At 47.0% G+C, this 17,339-nt stretch overlaps 3 protein-coding genes across 11 annotated transcripts in view; all 3 read right to left on the reverse strand.

Annotated features, from left to right (window-relative positions):
- The window catches only part of xylb (xylulokinase homolog (H. influenzae)), a 7,998-nt gene extending 6,390 nt beyond the window's left edge, over positions 1-1,608 (reverse strand). Inside the window, exons 1-4 of one of the 8 annotated variants that reach the window (XM_041065682.1) lie at positions 1,504-1,608; positions 729-811; positions 346-415; positions 1-43 (exon numbers count right to left, since the gene is read on the reverse strand). The exon at positions 1-43 is cut by the window's left edge and continues 38 nt beyond it. In XM_041065682.1, coding sequence (XP_040921616.1) covers positions 1-43; positions 346-415; positions 729-811; positions 1,504-1,560 — 253 coding nt within the window. In that variant the 5' untranslated portion in view covers positions 1,561-1,608. Of the gene's footprint in view, positions 44-345; positions 416-728; positions 1,432-1,503 lie in introns of those variants that run through there. The other 7 variants (XM_041065683.1, XM_041065685.1, XM_041065690.1 and 4 more) reach the window with 7 other exon arrangements.
- Positions 1,609-1,688: 80 nt separating this feature from the next.
- On the reverse strand, positions 1,689-10,324 carry nub1 (negative regulator of ubiquitin-like proteins 1). 2 transcript variants are annotated; one of them, XM_041065676.1, is made up of 15 exons: positions 10,169-10,324; positions 9,078-9,199; positions 7,994-8,158; positions 7,557-7,624; positions 7,359-7,423; positions 6,591-6,758; positions 5,986-6,074; positions 5,796-5,902; positions 5,327-5,513; positions 4,867-4,974; positions 3,846-3,998; positions 3,559-3,687; positions 2,981-3,061; positions 2,556-2,742; positions 1,689-2,372 (listed from the first exon to the last, which is right to left on the reverse strand). In XM_041065676.1, the coding sequence occupies exons 2-15, from the start codon at positions 9,192-9,194 to the stop codon at positions 2,230-2,232; spliced, it is 1,767 nt and encodes a 588-aa protein (XP_040921610.1). In that variant the 5' UTR covers positions 9,195-9,199; positions 10,169-10,324; the 3' UTR covers positions 1,689-2,229. The 2 variants fall into 2 exon arrangements, with proteins under 2 accessions (XP_040921610.1, XP_040921609.1); XM_041065675.1 differs by having other exon boundaries at positions 3,541-3,687.
- Positions 10,325-10,573: 249 nt separating this feature from the next.
- LOC121200447 (putative protein TPRXL) lies at positions 10,574-13,927 on the reverse strand. The gene is made up of 4 exons (XM_041065773.1): positions 13,860-13,927; positions 13,492-13,726; positions 12,321-12,534; positions 10,574-11,966 (listed from the first exon to the last, which is right to left on the reverse strand). The coding sequence occupies exons 2-4, from the start codon at positions 13,574-13,576 to the stop codon at positions 11,306-11,308; spliced, it is 960 nt and encodes a 319-aa protein (XP_040921707.1). The 5' UTR covers positions 13,577-13,726; positions 13,860-13,927; the 3' UTR covers positions 10,574-11,305.
- Between the last annotated feature and the right edge of the window lie 3,412 nt (positions 13,928-17,339).

Raw genomic sequence — 17,339 nt, forward strand, 5'->3', positions numbered from 1 at the left:
CAAACCCCGCCCTCTTCATCTTGTCCAATAGCAGGTCCAGAGCCTGAGGACAGACACAAACAAACAACCAATCACAGCACAGCCTGAGGACAGACACAAACAAACAACCAATCACAGCACAGCCTGAGGAGACGTGACAGGAAAGACAGGGGCCCAGGCAGCACTGTGTGTGTTGCTCAGTTCTGGTTCACCAACCTGTGGACCCAGAAAATGTGACTTGTCAGAGGTCAAAGGTCAGCTGATGACCTCCCACTGTGAGTTAAAACTTTAACTGAAGAGTTACAGAGTGAAGAGAGCGGAGGGAAAACACCTTCATCATCGTGACTGCGTGAGTGTGCGTCGCACCTTGACCCACATGAGCACGGGGGAGGTGACGGTCAGTCCGTCGGCATGCAGATGAACTCCTCCCCGAGTCCTGCACACAGAACCCTACAACTCAGTTTCAAAATAAAAAGCCTGAGCGACAGCACAACCCTAACAAAATAAAAGCCCCACAGTCTCAGAGACACTGAGATATAGAATAAAGAGGAATATTATGAAAGGTCCTGCAGGCGTCATGTCCGCCTGATGGTGGCAGACTGCTCAGTGCTGATGTATGAGACGAACATGTCCTGACACATTCCATCAATCAATATTAGATCAATACATTCCTGGAACATAGCTCTGTGTCACGTGTGTTTCATTCTGAATGAGCTAAACACCGCAGGCCTCCTGATGATGCGTGTTACCTGAACTCAGGTAGCTCGGAGTCAAACTGCACGGCGTTCTGATGAACCACGTTCAGGTCTGCATCGATCGCCACCACCTTCAGCTTCACACAGACACAAACAGAAAAGCAGAGGCAGGTTAAAGGAGGGCCGGCCACCGTCTCTGGACCCTGAAGTCCCACGGCCAGGGGACCAGAGCGGTCCCACGGCCAGGGGACCAGAGCGGCACCGAGTCCACTACAGTCCTGTGATAAATCCTCCTGGTGTTCAGTGTGTGCTGCTGTCAGCTGAGTTGTGTTACACTCACACAGTAACACAAGCTGCAGCCTCCACAGTGAACACACAGGTGAGTCAACACGTTTTGAACAGTGTGAACACACACTGAGATCAGGACCCTCCACGGAGGAGGACCTATCACAGGACAGAGGATCAGACCGACTCAGCGAGATCCATGTGAACTAAACGGTCTGAATGTGGATGTGGGCGGCGGAGTGCTGGACCTGGTTTACCCTCCACCCTCCACCCGTTAAAACCATTCGGTGACTTTACAACGACAAGTTTTAAACTTCTAACGTGTCCTGGTTCCGAGCACGCGGCTCCAGAGTCCACCGGAGGACCAGGTGAGCTGAAACCGGGTCAGCACTCGAGCCGACTTCACGCTGGCGCTCCGCCGTCTGCTGCTTCCGCATCTGCGCTTTGCACCCGCAGCACTCCGCGTGCACGCAGCCTCGACGTAAACCGCGTCACCTAGTCCGCCGCACAGGTAAATGGCGGACAGGTGAAGGGCTGGTTTTACCTGCTGGGTGCTGAAGTCGAAGCCCAGGTAGAGAGGAGAGTCCAGAGCGGCCGCCATGAACCCGACCACCGTCCAACACACACACACCGACACACACAGACCGGAAGAGCAGGGGTTAAATATTTAAAGACACACACACACACACACACACACACATCAGTAATGATGAAACCCTGAACCCGACGTCCTGAACAAACTCAAATAAAACCTTCATTTTCTTTATTGGCTCCATCAACATGAGACAAACATGGAACTCAACATAAACGAAACGTATTGAACTAAAATCAGATCAGATGCAAACTGTCATTCAAAGTGTTTCCTGAACCCGAGCGTTCGTTTTAATTCAGCAGCTCTTTGGAAAACGAAGAACACAAAAACTTTGGTTTATCAAAAAAAAAAAAAAACCCCATCAACCATCACGTCGTGCGTCTAAAGAAGCTGCTGCACACACAACTCATGATTCAGGAGAAACATCAGGAAACATCAGACACATCTGAGAATTTTACACTTAAAGAAAAACAGCTGAGGGATTTTTAACATCAGAGGTTTGAAGGAACGTATCAGCAGCTGCACCATCAAAATAAACCTTTACCTCAGCTGAGCTGTAAATAACAAAGACTTTTTCCACTAATCATTTTTGTTTCTCTTAATTAAGATTTAAACCTGATTATCTGAGAGCTGACGTCACCGTCGGGACATGTGACGCCTCACGTGGCGCTCCGCGCGTCACACCGTGGGCGTGGACCCGCGGCTCAGGTAGGACTTCAAGGTGTCGATGAGCTCGCTCTCCTCCTCCAGCGTCAGGTCCAGATAGTCCTCCTCGTGACGAGAGATGTCCTCCAGCACCTCGCTCACCAGCTCCTCGTCCTCTGAAAACACAGGAGGAAGAGCTGATGAAGTCTTCCTCTTTTCTTTTTCTGTTCTGTGTCATCTTCATTATCAGTTTCACTTCTGGCCTGATCATCAAATCTTTTTCCCACAGTGTCTCTGAGTGGAACCATTCACACACACATTCCAGTCCATCCACCTTCACTGTGAGTGATGTGCTTTACCTGTGGAGGTGGAGGAGGTGGAGGGCTCCTCCAGGGAGGGGGAGGTGGAGGTGGAGGGGGACGGGGACGGGGAGGGGGAGAGGACGCCCTGGTTGTTCAGCAACAGCTGAGTCGCTGACTGGACGTCTCCACCCGTCAGACCGAGAGCTGCTTCAGACGCGTCCCTCTCAAAACCCAAATACAGCAACTGCAGAGACACAGAGGACAGAGACAATCTGATCTGCACCGTCGCTTCATCAGCAGCTGCTCTGCAGTGTCTCTCAGTGGACTCATATGTCTCAGCAGGAAACATAGGTGTCCTCCTGTGAAAACACACAGGAACCTGCAGTGTGTGTGTGTGTGTGTGACCTCTGACCCTGAACACCTCAGTAACCGACCCTTCTTTCATGTTACAGGTAGATTTGCCCCAGAGTCAGACGGCGTACCTGCTCCACCTTCTCCGCACTCACTGCCTCCTCTGTGTTGTTGTTGGTCGCCTGAGCAGTCTGCATGGACACCTGGAGGATCTGAAGACAGCACAGAGTCAGAGGGACACGAGTGTCCATCACAAGGCAGCACAGAGTCAGAGGGACATGAGTGTCCATCACAAGGCATCACAGAGTCAGAGGGACACGAGTGTCCATCACAAGGCAGCACAGAGTCAGAGGGACACGAGTGTCCATCACAAGGCAGCACAGAGTTAAAAGGTGTTTGGCTGCAAAGTGCTCAGACAGATTCTGACTAATGATCCATGTGTGTGAATACATATGAGTTCTGTGGACTGTGGTTGGTCCTGCACCCGTACTGAACAGAGGACGGACAGAGGACGGACAGAGGACGCACAGAGGACGGACAGAGGACGAACAGAGGACGGACAGAGGACGGACAGAGGACAGACAGAGGACAAACAGAGGACGGACAGAGGACAAGCTGAATCTTCAGTTCTTTCACACTGTGGCTCAAACAAAGTGAAATAAAAAGGACAGACGGACGGAGAGACACTGACTCCACGAGCTTTGCTCACGTCTCCGTCGGCACGGTGCAGAGCTCTGGCAGCGTCTCTCCTGGAGTAACCCTGCTGGATGAGGGTGGACACGTCCTCCATCCTCCTCCTCCTCTTCTGTCTCTCCCTCTGCCTCAGCTCCTCTCGCTCCTGAAAGACAGAAAACAGAAAACAGATCATCGGCGCCATCAGCCAAAGAACTAACGACCATCATCATCATCATCATCATCATCATCATCATGGATGAAATTACACCGATAAATTAAAGACTGGTTTCCAGGTCCAGGCGCCGTGTGTGAACGTGTCACCTGTCTGCGGTTGCTGATGTGGTCAGCGGCGTCCTGCAGGTCGCCCTGACACGCTCTGAGTCCGAGTCGAGCTTCTCTCTCAGAGAAACCCAGAGCCATCAGCTGAGCCATCTTCTCTGAGTCCAGGCACAGGCGGCTGTACAGAGACTCCACCTGAAAACACCGCGGGACAGTGTGTCTATCTGAGCACGTCTTCCACAGGCAGGGCATCCACACACACAGGCAGGACATCCACACACGGGCAGGACATCCACACACGGGCAGGACATCCACACACAGGCAGGACATCCACACACACAGGCAGGACATCCACACACAGGCAGGACATCCACACACACAGGCAGGACATCCACACACAGGCAGGACATCCACACACAGGCAGGACATCCACACACACAGGCAGGACATCCACACACAGGCAGGACACACGGGCAGGACATCCACACACGGGCAGGACATCCACACACAGGCAGGGCATCCACACACGGGCAGGACATCCACACACGGGCAGGACATCCACACACAGGCAGGACACACGGGCAGGACATCCACACACGGGCAGGACATCTACACACAGGCAGGACATCCACACACGGGCAGGACATCTACACACGGGCAGGACATCCACACACAGGCAGGACATCCACACACAGGCAGGGCATCCACACACACAGGCAGGACATCCACACACAGGCAGGGCATCCACACACGGGCAGGACATCCACACACACAGGCAGGACATCCACACACAGGCAGGGCATCCACACACGGGCAGGACATCCACACACGGGCAGGACATCCACACACAGGCAGGACACACGGGCAGGACATCCACACACGGGCAGGACATCTACACACAGGCAGGACATCCACACACGGGCAGGACATCTACACACGGGCAGGACATCTACACACGGGCAGGACATCCACACACGGGCAGGACATCTACACACGGGCAGGACATCTACACACGGGCAGGACATCCACACACGATACGTTTCAGCTGCACAGCCGAACTCACCTTGGACAGCTGGTGTCGGGTCTGAGCGTCGTTCCCTTCGATGTAGGAGAGGAGACTTTGGAGGAGATACAGCCGGAGAAACAACACCTCCTCCCTGCCTGTGTTCCCCTGACCACACACACACACACACACACACACATGATCAAGGTGTTAGCACACAGGAGTGTGTTGTGTTAAAAACAGAAAACACACCTTTTGTCTTTTTATGAAAGAGAACAAAAATTTGCACACACTTCACACATGTGTCCTTAACATTTCAAAATAAAAGAATTATAATGAATATTAAGCAGGAGCTGTGAACACTGAATGAAAAAATGAAACTGTGAGTTTGTGTGAGACTTTGAATCTTTGAAATCATTAACAACCCAAACATGTTTCCAGCTCAGTGTTAAATCACAGCAGAGTGAGCGTGTTTCCGTGTACGCCGTGTAGGTCGTGTACGGCGTGTACGTCCTGTCACCTTGATCATGCGCAGCCTCTCCCGCTGCTCTCCGTAACACTGCAGGAAACAGTCCTCGGCTCTCTGCAGGCGACTCTTGCCGTCGTCCAGACAGGACAGAGCCTCCAGAGCCCGGTAGCACCACACAATGTCCAGCTGCAGGACGGCGTAGTTGTCCACCGAGGTGAGCAGAGCCGAGTCGCACTTACTGTACACAAACACACAATTAAACTCCAGGTAACACAGCACTTTCCATCTGTACTCTGCACTGGAAACCTCCTTCAAGATGTTTGTTTATCTCTCCTTCTTATTTAGAAGCACTTTACTCTGAAAGCAGCTGTCAAACTGGTGAGACTTCCTGTTCCTGTGATCACAGAGCTTCTCCTGGTCTTGAGGTTTTCCAGGAGCTGTGATACCTGGTGATGTTTTTTATCACATCCAGTGATAAAAATCACGATCAGTGTCTGCTGTTAGTGTCAGGTGTTGGTACCTGAACTGCTGGTCGGCCTGCAGCAGGTGGCACAGAGCGTCGTCGTACTGCTTCCTCTTCATCAGAGAACGACCTTTCTCATGGAAACCCATGGCCAGGATCAGAGCCTGACAACACACACATCATCATCATCATCATCATCAGTGAATATAAACTAATGAGCTCGTTACTGATCCACTGAGCTCGGCACCTTCTTCTCCTTGTGCGGGATCTTCAGAGGGTTTCCCTTCTGATCAGCGATCTCCAGGAACGGCGTGGTGTCTGGGTCTTCACTGCCGTCTGACAACACAACACAACATCAGTGTGTAAGTCAGCTGATACACAGGAAACAGCTGATACACAGGAAACAGCTGATAAACAGGAAACAGACGATAAACAGGAAACAGCCGATAAACAGGAAACAGCTGATACACAGGAAACAGCCGATAAACAGGAAACAGCCGATAAACAGGAAACTAAAGAACAGAAACGGTTTACCTGAGTCTTATAAACGTTTTTTCATATTGTGGGTTGTGTGAGGACACGGGTTGATGTATTATTTTAGGTTTTAGTTTGGAAATACAATACAATACAATACGATCAAACATCTTCAGCTAAGCCGCAGACTTTTCCACTCGACGCTGGTGAACAAAGCATTTTAAAAACCAGCAGGTCTGAATCTCCACTGCACCTGGAACATGTTTCTCTGCACAGCTCACAGTGTTCACGCCTCTTCGCTGCGTGTTTCTTCACTTATCATTTTTAGGAACCGGTGCTGAGCGCCATGTTGGAAACGCTCACACTGTGCTCAGGTACCTCTCTCTGACAGGATCTGGAAGCCTTTCTGCGTCCGCTGCAGGCTCTCGTTCTGCTCCTTCTTCTTCTGCTCCTCCTTACTCATCTGCTGCTTCAGCTCGGCATCGCTCACCCTCAGCACCATCATCTTGCTGTGGTTCTTCACGCCCTGCTCGTCCAGACGCTGGTCTGACAGGACCCAAACACACACACGACAGCGTCTCACTACAAAAACACACACGGTCCAACCAGCAGGGAGGAAGCCTCAGAGTTTCGTGAGGCTTCATCCGCCCGTCACTGATTCATCCTCAGGTAAACACAACACAAACAATAAAGTACATTTCCAGATGTTTCCAGCTGCCAGGTAACATTCAGCTTTCTCTCTATCTGCCTCTTAGCTCGTTTTATAAGCCTGGTTTTTATGTGAAAGCTGAAACACTTTGTAAATTCAGTTCTTGTGTTTTAGGAACGTGACTAATGATTAAGGTCCAAAGGTTTGTCGTCAGAGAAACCCTCAAACCTGAGGAGCTGCACCAGAGAGTTTAGGCCGTTTGCTTCATAAAAACTCAGATGATTAATCAGACACCTGTCTAATAATCGACCTTATAGGATGAAATACAGCAGTGAACCAGCACACTGGAGAAGCTGGAACCAGTTCACCTTTGGCTTTCATCCTTTCATCAAACAGCTGAAGTGGTTAAACGAGTATGAAAACAGCTGCAGATTAATTCCCACTGATTTATGGATCAGCTGACAGCTCCAGCCTTTTACCTGCAGGTCTGAACTCACCTACTGACAAAGTTTTCCCGTTCAGGATCAGTTTGATGTATTTGAGGCCGTAGTCCTGTCCGATCCTACACACACACACACACACACACACACACACACACACACACACACACACACACACACACACACAGTGAGCTGTGATTCATGCTGAACTCCTCACATCAACGACCGGACACCTGTGTGTGTGTGTGTGTGTACCTGTCCACCACCTCCTGGACCAACACGTCCAGCCTCGTCTCCAGGTAGCTCTTCTTTGACTTTGGATCCTGAAAACACACACACACACACACACACACACACACACACACACACACACACACACACACACCATGTCTTACCATCAGTAGTATTAGCTCATCCTGTATCTGCAGGTGTCTGCCTGCAGTCGAACGTCGCTGTGACTGAATGAAATACAAAGTGTGTGTGTTCACTGCTTCATGAGCTCTCTGTAAGACGCATCACTCTGTCACACCGCTGTGCGACGGCAGCTTCAGTGAGTCTGGATTCAGTTTAACAGTTTATTATCAGGACCACATCAACCACAGACACAGACACAGAGACAGACACAGTACCTCTGTGTCTCCGCCGACCTCAGACAGGGACAGTTTGAAACCTGCTGTCCCCTGAGTGCCTACCTTCCTGTCTCTGGGCAGCAGAAGCTCCAGCGTTGCCACGTTGGTCTCTCTGAACGTCTTGTTTCCTTTCCCCCGTTTGACCGTCTGAACTCTGATGGACTCCAGAGCGCCCGCCACGTCTGCCACCGACAGACACACACGAGGGGCGTAGCGCTCCGCCAGCTCCTGGTGTTAACAGCAACAAATAAATAAATAAAAATAAAGACACTGACCAAACACTGAGACACTGAGTGGAATAAAAAAAACAGAAAAAGGTTTCTAACCCAGATGAAGCTGAGCTCCGTTTCACATTAAAGCTGTGACACGTAGAACAAGATGAAAATAAATGACTGCATATAAAGAACAGTGTAAACCTTCAAATCAGTGCCATATTAATAATCATTAACGTTTCTCAGATTTAAGGTTTAATGCTTCTACTTGTTTTTTCTTTTTTATATTTTTTTGTTCAGTCTTTTTCATTTTCACGTTTTATTTTCCTGCTTTTTTAAATGTTTTTTAAATGGAATAAATTTAGTTCAGCAATAATATTTCTCAGTAAAACTCTGTGTAAAGATAAATAAGCTTTTACTTTCCCTTTCATTTCTTTTTGGACTCATTTTGACTGAATTATTTCTGGATGTATTTCGTTGTATATTTGATCTGATATTTTTGATTTTCATCTCTGTACATTTGATGTGAGGATTTTTAGGTTTATTTTCATATAGATTTTTTATATGTGGCTCTGGATGTATTATCCATTTATTTACTTAAACAGCTTTGGAAACTGGGCTATTTTAATTCATTCATTCATTCATTCATCTTCTTGATCTGTCAAGGTCGCAGGGGCTATTTTAATGACTCATGATTCATTTATTAAATTCATTTACATATAGATTTATATATTTTTTAAAAACATTTTACTAAAATATTTTCAAAATAAAAGGTTCTTTCCCAGAGTTCCTTGCCATGACAGTGCTACCAGTTCTCTTTTAAACTTTATGAGCACCACGTCTTATGTTCCTCATCATCGTTATGTCTTACAGTGATGATGTTACAGACGCTGATGAAGGTGCAGCTCTGTCCCTGGCTCTGTGTGTGAGCTGACCTGCATGTGCTGCTGTCCCGGCTCGTTGTCGTCTCCGGTGTACGGAGGATTCCACAGCTGGATCTTCTCCTGCTTCAGCAGGTTCTTCAGCTTCGCCTCCGTGTTCTGCTCCGCCATTGTCTCTGAGGACAACAAGACAACAGCGAGACAGGAGTGAGAAAGTGAAAGTAGTTGCTGGAGGAATTCCCCTGCCGGCTGGAGTTTTTTTTTTTTTTTTGGTGAGTCATTAACTGCTGAAGGAAACTGGAACAGAGACAAACTCCAACCAGCTCTGTCTCAGCCTGGACCGTTTCCCAGGGCCACGGGACAAACCTGCACAGAAGAGTCCCCCAAAAACACGTTACTGAAAAAGACCATGGTTCACCTCATCAGGATCCTGAGTGTCATTCAAACAAACGGACTTCAGACGGTTCAGTTTCAGCTTTACTTCATCATATTCTTGCAGAGCAGCGAAAAGGGCAACGTATCCGTCTGAAATGTGGTGAGTCATTAGACATCTGAGTGATTTTCAGTTACTCTGAGGGTCAAAAGATGAATTCTGGGAAATGTAGGATCCAGTGTTTCTGTAGTTCACCGCATATCTTGAACCCTGCTGCAGATTTTTTTTTTTTAATCTGTCTCCAAACTTTCCAGAAGTCAACCCGAATCAGACCAGTTCCGTTTACACAGGGTGACAGCAGAGAAACGGTACTGACACCACTTCTGTCTCTTTGAGGCCTTGACTTCAGCTTCACTCCACAAACCTTCGGCACAAACATCTCACGTTTTAACGGGATTTAAAGTTTGATTTCTCACTGAATCTTCGTGGTTAAGAGACGCTTTGTCACCGGTTACTGTAAAAAACACCGAATTACACAAAGCTACGATGGCGTCTGTACACGGCCACAGCAACGTAAGAAGGCTGACACTTAACTAAACATGTTTTAATGTCATAAAAAAACCAGGCTGAGATTCAGAGGCAGTAACACGCAGTTTTTTTTTAATTCGGACGGTTAAATCAAAGTTAGCTGCTAGCTTCACACGGACGCCGCTCCTCCGTCTTCCCTCTTTAAATCCTCCGTCAGTCGCTGGTAAATGTTTCTGAGAGTTACCTCGATGTTCGCGGACACGATGACAAACAGCTCCGGGCTTTTAACCGCGTCTCAGTCCGCCGTCCGCCGTCCAGCGTCCACCTCCTCAGCTCCGGGACGTTGTTGTTGTTGTTGGTTTGTGGTTTCTGGGAAGGAGGTGATGACGTAGGGGAGGCGCGCTCACTCTGAGCACGTTCCACGTTCCTGTCGACGTCACCGACGTTTACCGCCATCAGGCGAAAAGCTCGGCGTCCGTCACGGCCGAGAGCTTCCTCAGCGGAGGCCTCATCTTTACTATAGACAATCTCCGATCTGCTACGGCGTCCTGCGAGGGTCAAAGGTCCTGCAGTTTATCTACGAAAGTAAAGTTCAACAACTCCAAAATAAAACAAGTAAAAAATTAAAATAAAATTAAAAAAAGAGACAATGAAATGATAAAAAATGATTAAATAAAACAAAACAGGACATTATGAAAGAAACAATGAGCTAAAGAAATGAAATGTAACAATAACAGAGAGAAATAGTCTTAAACATCTTCTTTGCCACAGTCACATCTCCTATGATTGGGGCAAAGAAAAAAAAGACTTTATTCATTTTTACCTATTTATTTATCTTTTGGAAAATCTGATCATTTGAATGTGTAACTTCCAAATACATAAAATGTTTCTACGTACATACGTATGTCGTACATACGTAGGTCTTTTCCTAAAGTAAATTCAAATTCAGATTTTAATTTACAATAACACAACATTCTTTAAGGCTAATGTAAAACAAGAAGAGTGTGTGTTACTGCACAACACAGACTCATTGTATTTTTTAATCTATCTGTTTTATATCATTTGAAAATCTGTTTGCAGGCATGATCATGAACGCTGTGAGATCAGGAGGAGTCTGATTCTGGACTGACGTCTTGATTATTCTGAGCAGCTGATTTGAGCTCAGTCCCAGATCTGGGTGAGGAAGCAGGTGTTCCGGTTTGAATCCAGATCAAACTTCCTTAAAACTGACAGGAAAGACAGGAATGTGAAAATAAGACTCAGGTTATGAAAGTTTCCTACAAGAACAACTCTAGAGCTTCAGAGAACAGTGGATGGCAGCACTAATTTGTTCCTCAGCTAAACATGGACTCGAATCATGTGAAATAATTTGTCGAGTGTCTCAGAAGGACGAGTACATCCCCAGCCTCCTGGCGGCCTCAGAGATCCTCGGGGTCTTCTTGTTGGGGAATGGGTAGTAGTTCTGATTTTGGTGGACTCCTGAGGATGAGCCCACACCCCCTACACTCAGCTGCCTGGTAAACCTCAGGGCAGGGGCAGAGAGCTTCCCTGAGCCCCTCCATGATGGGGTGCTGCTGGTCTGCAGGACGCTGTTACTGGTTTTTACACGTGTAGACCAGTTCTCCCTCAGGTCTTTGTGTAGGTTGGTGGTGGAGCTGCTGCTGGAGCAGGTGGTGGAGGCGACGGGGATGGAGCTTTCATCAGAGCTGGTAAGAGAGCTGGGAGCTGAACACTCCTGAGGATCTTCAGGAGGATCTACTCTGGATCCATCACTGGGATTTTGCTCTAAAGCATCGAGGGATCTGGTGACAGAAACCTGAACTGGATCCACCTTAGAACCAATGAAGGAATCCCCTCTGGATCTCTCACAGGATCCAGAGTCTGGATCTGCTCTGGAACCCTGTGCACTGTGGTGGTCTTCTTCTTCTTCTCTGCTGAAGGAGCTGCAGGGAGACACGTCTCTGGAGCTCCTCAGTGAGTCTGATGTGGAATCCACCGAGAGTTTCCTGGACTCGTGCTGGGAACCAGAAGATGAAGAACGTCTGTAAAACAAAAAGTCAGAGGGAGGTTTCACCGAGAGCACCCGTTAAACCAGGTTCATTTTAGTAAGTCAAGCTCGATTTCAATAAAATCCTGTTTGAGAGAGCAGGTTTAAGACAACCTGACTTCCGTTACTATGGGAACGTGTCCTCCAGACTCACCTGTTCTCAGTCACAGTTTAATACAAAGCTCCTCTTCACTGTTTTTCAGTGAATGTCCGAAATATCACATGACAACATGAGCTGCACCTGTTACCTGTAGTGAATGAGCTCTAACTCACATTATCACACTAACACACAACTTTACACACTAATACACAGACAGTCCTGTCACACAGACAGACGTCAGCAACCGACCTGGACGAACTGTTGATGCTGGTGTTTGTTGTTTCCGGGGAGGAGGGCGGGATCTGGATGGTGGCACCGGGGCAGGAGCGCCGCTGGAGGCCCGTGGGGACGTACCAGGAATCACAGGTCGTCGGGTCAGGGTCAAAGGTTATGGCCGGTGGCAGTGACGTGAAACCCTGAGCGACGGGGATGATGCTGACGGCGTCTGACAGCTGCTCTGAGACTGCAGACACAGACAGTGGCTCGTGATGAAGGCAGAGAGAATCATCATCAGAGCTCAGACTTTATCAGGACACAAAAACCTTTTAAACACTGTGTCACGTCAGTCAGAGAGAGGAAGCTGTAATGCTGGACCTTCAAAGTAAAAGCACACATTCTGCCACAACAGGACAAGCAGACGTTTCGTCCGAATGTTAAATCACTGAGAGAAACCACTGATTAAAACAGATGTTAAACTAAAGCTGAGAAGTACGTTACATCATCTAATCATCTAATTTAGTTCTTCTTTAACTTTTAGCTGACAGAAATTTCACTTTAGCTAATTTTACTTTTACTTATTTATTTATTTATTTATTTCACAAACAATCCTCCACCTGGACAAAGTGGGACTGATCTCAAATCTGTTTGACTGTTCAAAGAATTATTTTGTCCCTCTGACAGCTCCCGTATTCACCTGTTCTTCACCTGAGAGAAAAGCTCGATGACTCCACACACTCAAACACTCACAGCTAATTTCTTTGTTCTAAAACTCTCTCGACCCAAATGAGGAACAGTGAAAGTTAAAGTAACTCTTTTCTTATTGTTATTGTGGAATTTTCCTGTTACTTGTTTATTTTTTGTTTGTATGTTTATTGTGATTTTTATATCCAAGCTTTTCATTTATCATAATTTACTGAGACTTTTGAACATTACAGTTCTGCTACTTTTGCTTAAGTAAACTATTCGAACAAAACGTCCACAAACTAAAAGCTTCAGTGTAATGCCTAACGCTTTTATTTTGAAGTTTGCTTGTCATGATCCTGAACGGAGAAATCTTTTTAAAATCAATATTTTCTCCTGAAAATTGCACACTGATTATTTTCTGCTTTTATTTCTAAAACAAATCAGTTTCCTGTTGCGCTGACTCTCTCACCTCCACGACTCTTACTCTCCACAGGTAAGCAGCTCAGTTTCCACTCACCTTTCCTGAACAGAAGCACCTGAGTTTGTCTCCTCTGTCTCTCTCTGGAGCTCCTGTACTGTTCTCTGAGCAGAGAGATGTCCATGTTCCTCCTGTTCTCCTCTTCCTCTCCTCCTCCTCCTCCTCCTGCTTCCTCCTCCTCGTCCTCTCCGACCAGTCGCTCCTTGTTCCTGATCCCTGCAGGAGACACACCTTTGACCTGCAGACACCAGCCTCCACAACCTCCATGAAAACACTGAGATGAACAGTGTTTTCATGTTTATCTGCTCAGAGGAAAAACAGCTGAACGTGAAGTGTGATCAGTAACATGCACATGAAAAACATCTGGAACCTTTGACTGGCTCGTTCTCTGCTGATGTGATATTTACCTGGAAGTCACATGACCTGTATGCTAATTCAGACTCCTGCTCACATTTGTCAGGATGTTGTGCCCCTGCAGGTGTGTGTCAGGTGTGTAAAAAGCGTGTGGTGTGTGTTCTTTTTACCTTCCAGCAGCTCCTCGCTGGGAGTCACACAGCAGCAGCAGGAGCAGGACATCCTGTTGGCATCAGCAGCGACACACCTGCTGCAGGTGTTTTATTCCCCGTCAGCAAACCTCAGCGTCTGCCTCCTGCAGCATATGGACTTATGGTGCGTTTAAAACCCCGTCAGGAAGCTCAGAGAAGCCAGAACCTGCTGCCAAAGCCCATCGCTGTGGATCCAGACTGGAAGAAAACTGCAGACAAGATGAAATAAATGTTGAGTTTTGACTGAAATGAGAACAAAAGCAGCTGAAATGTTCCTGTGGTGTTACCCTGTCAGACAGGAAGCTGGACTGATGAACACACACACACACTCACACACAACGCACACACACACACACAACGCACACACACACACACACTCACACACACACACACACACACACACACTCACACACAACGCACACACACACACTCACACACCTTTATTCGTGTGTACACAGTGAAGGACAATGTGTTGCGTTGACCTTTCTGTTCACACAATCACATCAGACTGTTTGACATGAGCGAAGAACAAACAGTCGTTCATTATTATTCAGACTGAGGTGAAACTGAGATTAAAGTGTGTCACCACCTGTCACTGACCCACACACTACACACCAGAACACACCAGTACACACCACTACACACCAGTACATACCAGTTAACAACAGGTCAAACCAGCTCATACCTCTACACACTTTAAATCATGCTTTTATTTTCACTTTGATTCCGTGCTTTTATTTTGTAAATGTATGTATTGTGTTGTCACCCACAGACCTGAAGCAAATGCTGATATGATTCAGTGTGACTTCACTTCCTGAGGATGCCATTATCTCTGATGTCCCTCCACAATAAAACTCCAGAATTCCACTTACAAATCAGAAGAAAAGAGGCTGCAGAACTCCATTCAGAATGCTGCTGTTTTTAAGTTTCCTTCAGTATCATAGTGACACACGCACACGCACACACGCACACACACACAGACTGTCCTCACTGAGTTCCGACTTTTGTCCACATGTCAAATGATGTCTCAGCTGAAAGCAGAGCTCACCTGTTACATGCAGGCAGACAGGTAATATGACAACAGTTTGTTAAAATGTGGAACTTCTGATTTATTAATTGTTGATTTTGTACAAATATATGAATCATATGTGAATCGTATATAAATTGTATTTATATAAAGACAGATAACAAATGCTGAGGAGGGATGAAGAGAACTGGAAGGAAAAACCTCTGATCTGATGCAAAGAACGAGACAGAAGCATCTGAGTCGGTACAGCTCTGCCAGGTGAGGAGGACAATCTGAACTGACACCAACACGTTCATGGACAAGTTGTTAGAGTTTCCTCTGACACAGAAACAAACTGTTTGTAAAACTGTAGCTCAGACACAAGGAACAGAAAGAGCGGCCCACAAACTGCTGTCGAACACAAGAATATTTCAAGAATAGATCACAAAATTATTTAGGCACCAAACTGCAGTCAGCTGTAAGAGAAACAGGTCCAGGTGGAAGGTGGAGGAGGTGGAGGAGGTGGAGCAGTCTCAGGGACGATGGTGGAGAGTGGAGCTGGTCTCTGCAGTTCAGACTGCAGCACTGAGAATCATCTCCACTTCCTCTGGTTCCTCTGTGAGTCTCATGAGAACTATCTGCAGAGAGAAGGAGACAGAGAACAGAGGAGATAAATCAGTGTTTCCACAGACTCACTTCATCAGCACATCCAGTATAAAGAGCAGCAGGGACTTCAGTCCTGTTCAGAGCAGAAGTGCAGCAGCTGTGTAGCGTAGCAGCTTCCTCTCAGCTCTCATGTTAACGTATTGGAGTGAACACACGGAGCTGGAAGCTCACACACCTGCACAGACTTTTAGCATCAAGTCTGTTTACTCTGCACATTTGACTCAAGTCCACAGTGGAAATAAAGAGCTGAGAGTCATGAAGCTTCATCACTGCACAGAGAGTTTAGTGATGGATTTACTGCTGTTCCATTTAAAGACAGAGTCTCTGTGTGTTGATGAACATCTGATCTGCTTCTCACATATCAACAACAACAACAACAACAACAACAGATCACAACAAGCTTGTGGCTACTCTGATTGGCTGACTGTCCTCTGTGTCTCTGTCTTTCTGTCCAATCCTGAAGCCTGTCCCCGTTCTCCTCTCACAGCTTCACTGAGAAGGTTGGAGGTTTACAGGAAACACTGGATCTTTGCTTTGATACTGACTGTGTTTAGTACAATACAGCTGAAAGCAGCATGGACTGACTCCAACCCTCTACTGACCTCAGAGTCTGCAGTGCAAAGTCTGGACTCTCCACAAGATCATTCAGATCCTTCAGGTCTGAATCCTGCAGCTTGTTGTCTCTCAGGTCCAGGTGTCTCAGATGGGAGGGGTTGGACTTCAGAGCTGAGGCCAGAGAAGCACAGCTGATCTCTGACAAACTGCAGCCCCTCAACCTGAATAAAGAATAAAAGATGAAGATGAAAATCATTGATCATCCAATCAGATGTGTCCTAATCAATGAGCTTCTCTCTAAAATGAGCAGAGTGACTTTGTCCTTCTGTTGCTGTGGATCATCATCATGTCAGCCTTCTACACACATCATCCACATGTCACCACAACATTCACACACCTGTTCATGTCAACACACATTCATATGAGTCAGGTCTGTCATTAGAGGATCAATATATTTAGCAGCTCAGTAGGTTTGTGCAGTTAAAATGAGAAGTCCACATGTTCACAGCTGGATCTGAAAACAACAGTCAGATGTCAGATGCAGATTAAAGCAGTTGTTGGTGGCAGTCATCCTTCAACTCTCAGCTTCACAGCTCTGTTTGGAAACAGCTTCCAGCCTTTTTACAAACATCAGATCTGATGGTGTCGTTCATCATCATCACCTCTGTGACTTTAACCAGGTGGAAAACCTGTTTGTTGAAGAGCTCTGCACCTGTTGACAGGTAGAAATGAGCAGCTGTAGCAGAAGATCTGAGCTTTTGCTGCACTTTGATCTTCATGGAGTGTGGTAAACATTTACTGACATGTATCTGTACACTGATGAATCACTGTTACACTGTCTTCTGTAATAAGTCCTGAGGGTGGTTCTGACCTTTGACCCCAGACGCTCCAGTCATGGAGACTGTAGTTTGTCAGTGTGTGAGATCTGCTCATTGGAAACTGCTCTTACTGGAATTAGTTGCTCAGAGAACAGAGTGACTCTGAGCTTGTCCTCACTGCAGTTTGGTATCATAGGCTGGTGGAGGAAGGAGCAGTTCAACACATTCTATCATGTCTCTCATGTGTAGAGTCTGTTTCCTGGATCCACAATGAAAACATTCATTCAACTCAACAGA

The sequence above is a fragment of the Toxotes jaculatrix genome, chromosome 20 (assembly GCF_017976425.1).
Source record: "Toxotes jaculatrix isolate fToxJac2 chromosome 20, fToxJac2.pri, whole genome shotgun sequence".
In the NCBI taxonomy this organism is placed as follows: Eukaryota; Metazoa; Chordata; class Actinopteri; family Toxotidae; genus Toxotes; species Toxotes jaculatrix.

Bases quoted from the DNA above. Each gene is read 5' to 3' on its own strand.
- nub1 (XM_041065675.1), bottom strand. From the start codon at position 9,194: ATGGCGGAGCAGAACACGGAGGCGAAGCTGAAGAACCTGCTGAAGCAG. The intron at 7,625-7,993 runs GTAGGCACTCAG...GTGTGTTTTCAG, and splicing joins TGCTGCCCAGAGACAGGAAG to GATCCAAAGTCAAAGAAGAG. The intron at 6,759-7,358 runs GTGAGTTCAGAC...GGGTCCTGTCAG, and splicing joins CGGGAAAACTTTGTCAGTAG to ACCAGCGTCTGGACGAGCAG.
- LOC121200447 (XM_041065773.1), bottom strand. From the start codon at position 13,576: ATGGACATCTCTCTGCTCAGAGAACAGTACAGGAGCTCCAGAGAGAGA. The intron at 12,535-13,491 runs GTGAGTGGAAAC...CTGTGTCTGCAG, and splicing joins GGTGCTTCTGTTCAGGAAAG to TCTCAGAGCAGCTGTCAGAC. The intron at 11,967-12,320 runs GTCGGTTGCTGA...TTTGTTTTACAG, and splicing joins AGCATCAACAGTTCGTCCAG to ACGTTCTTCATCTTCTGGTT.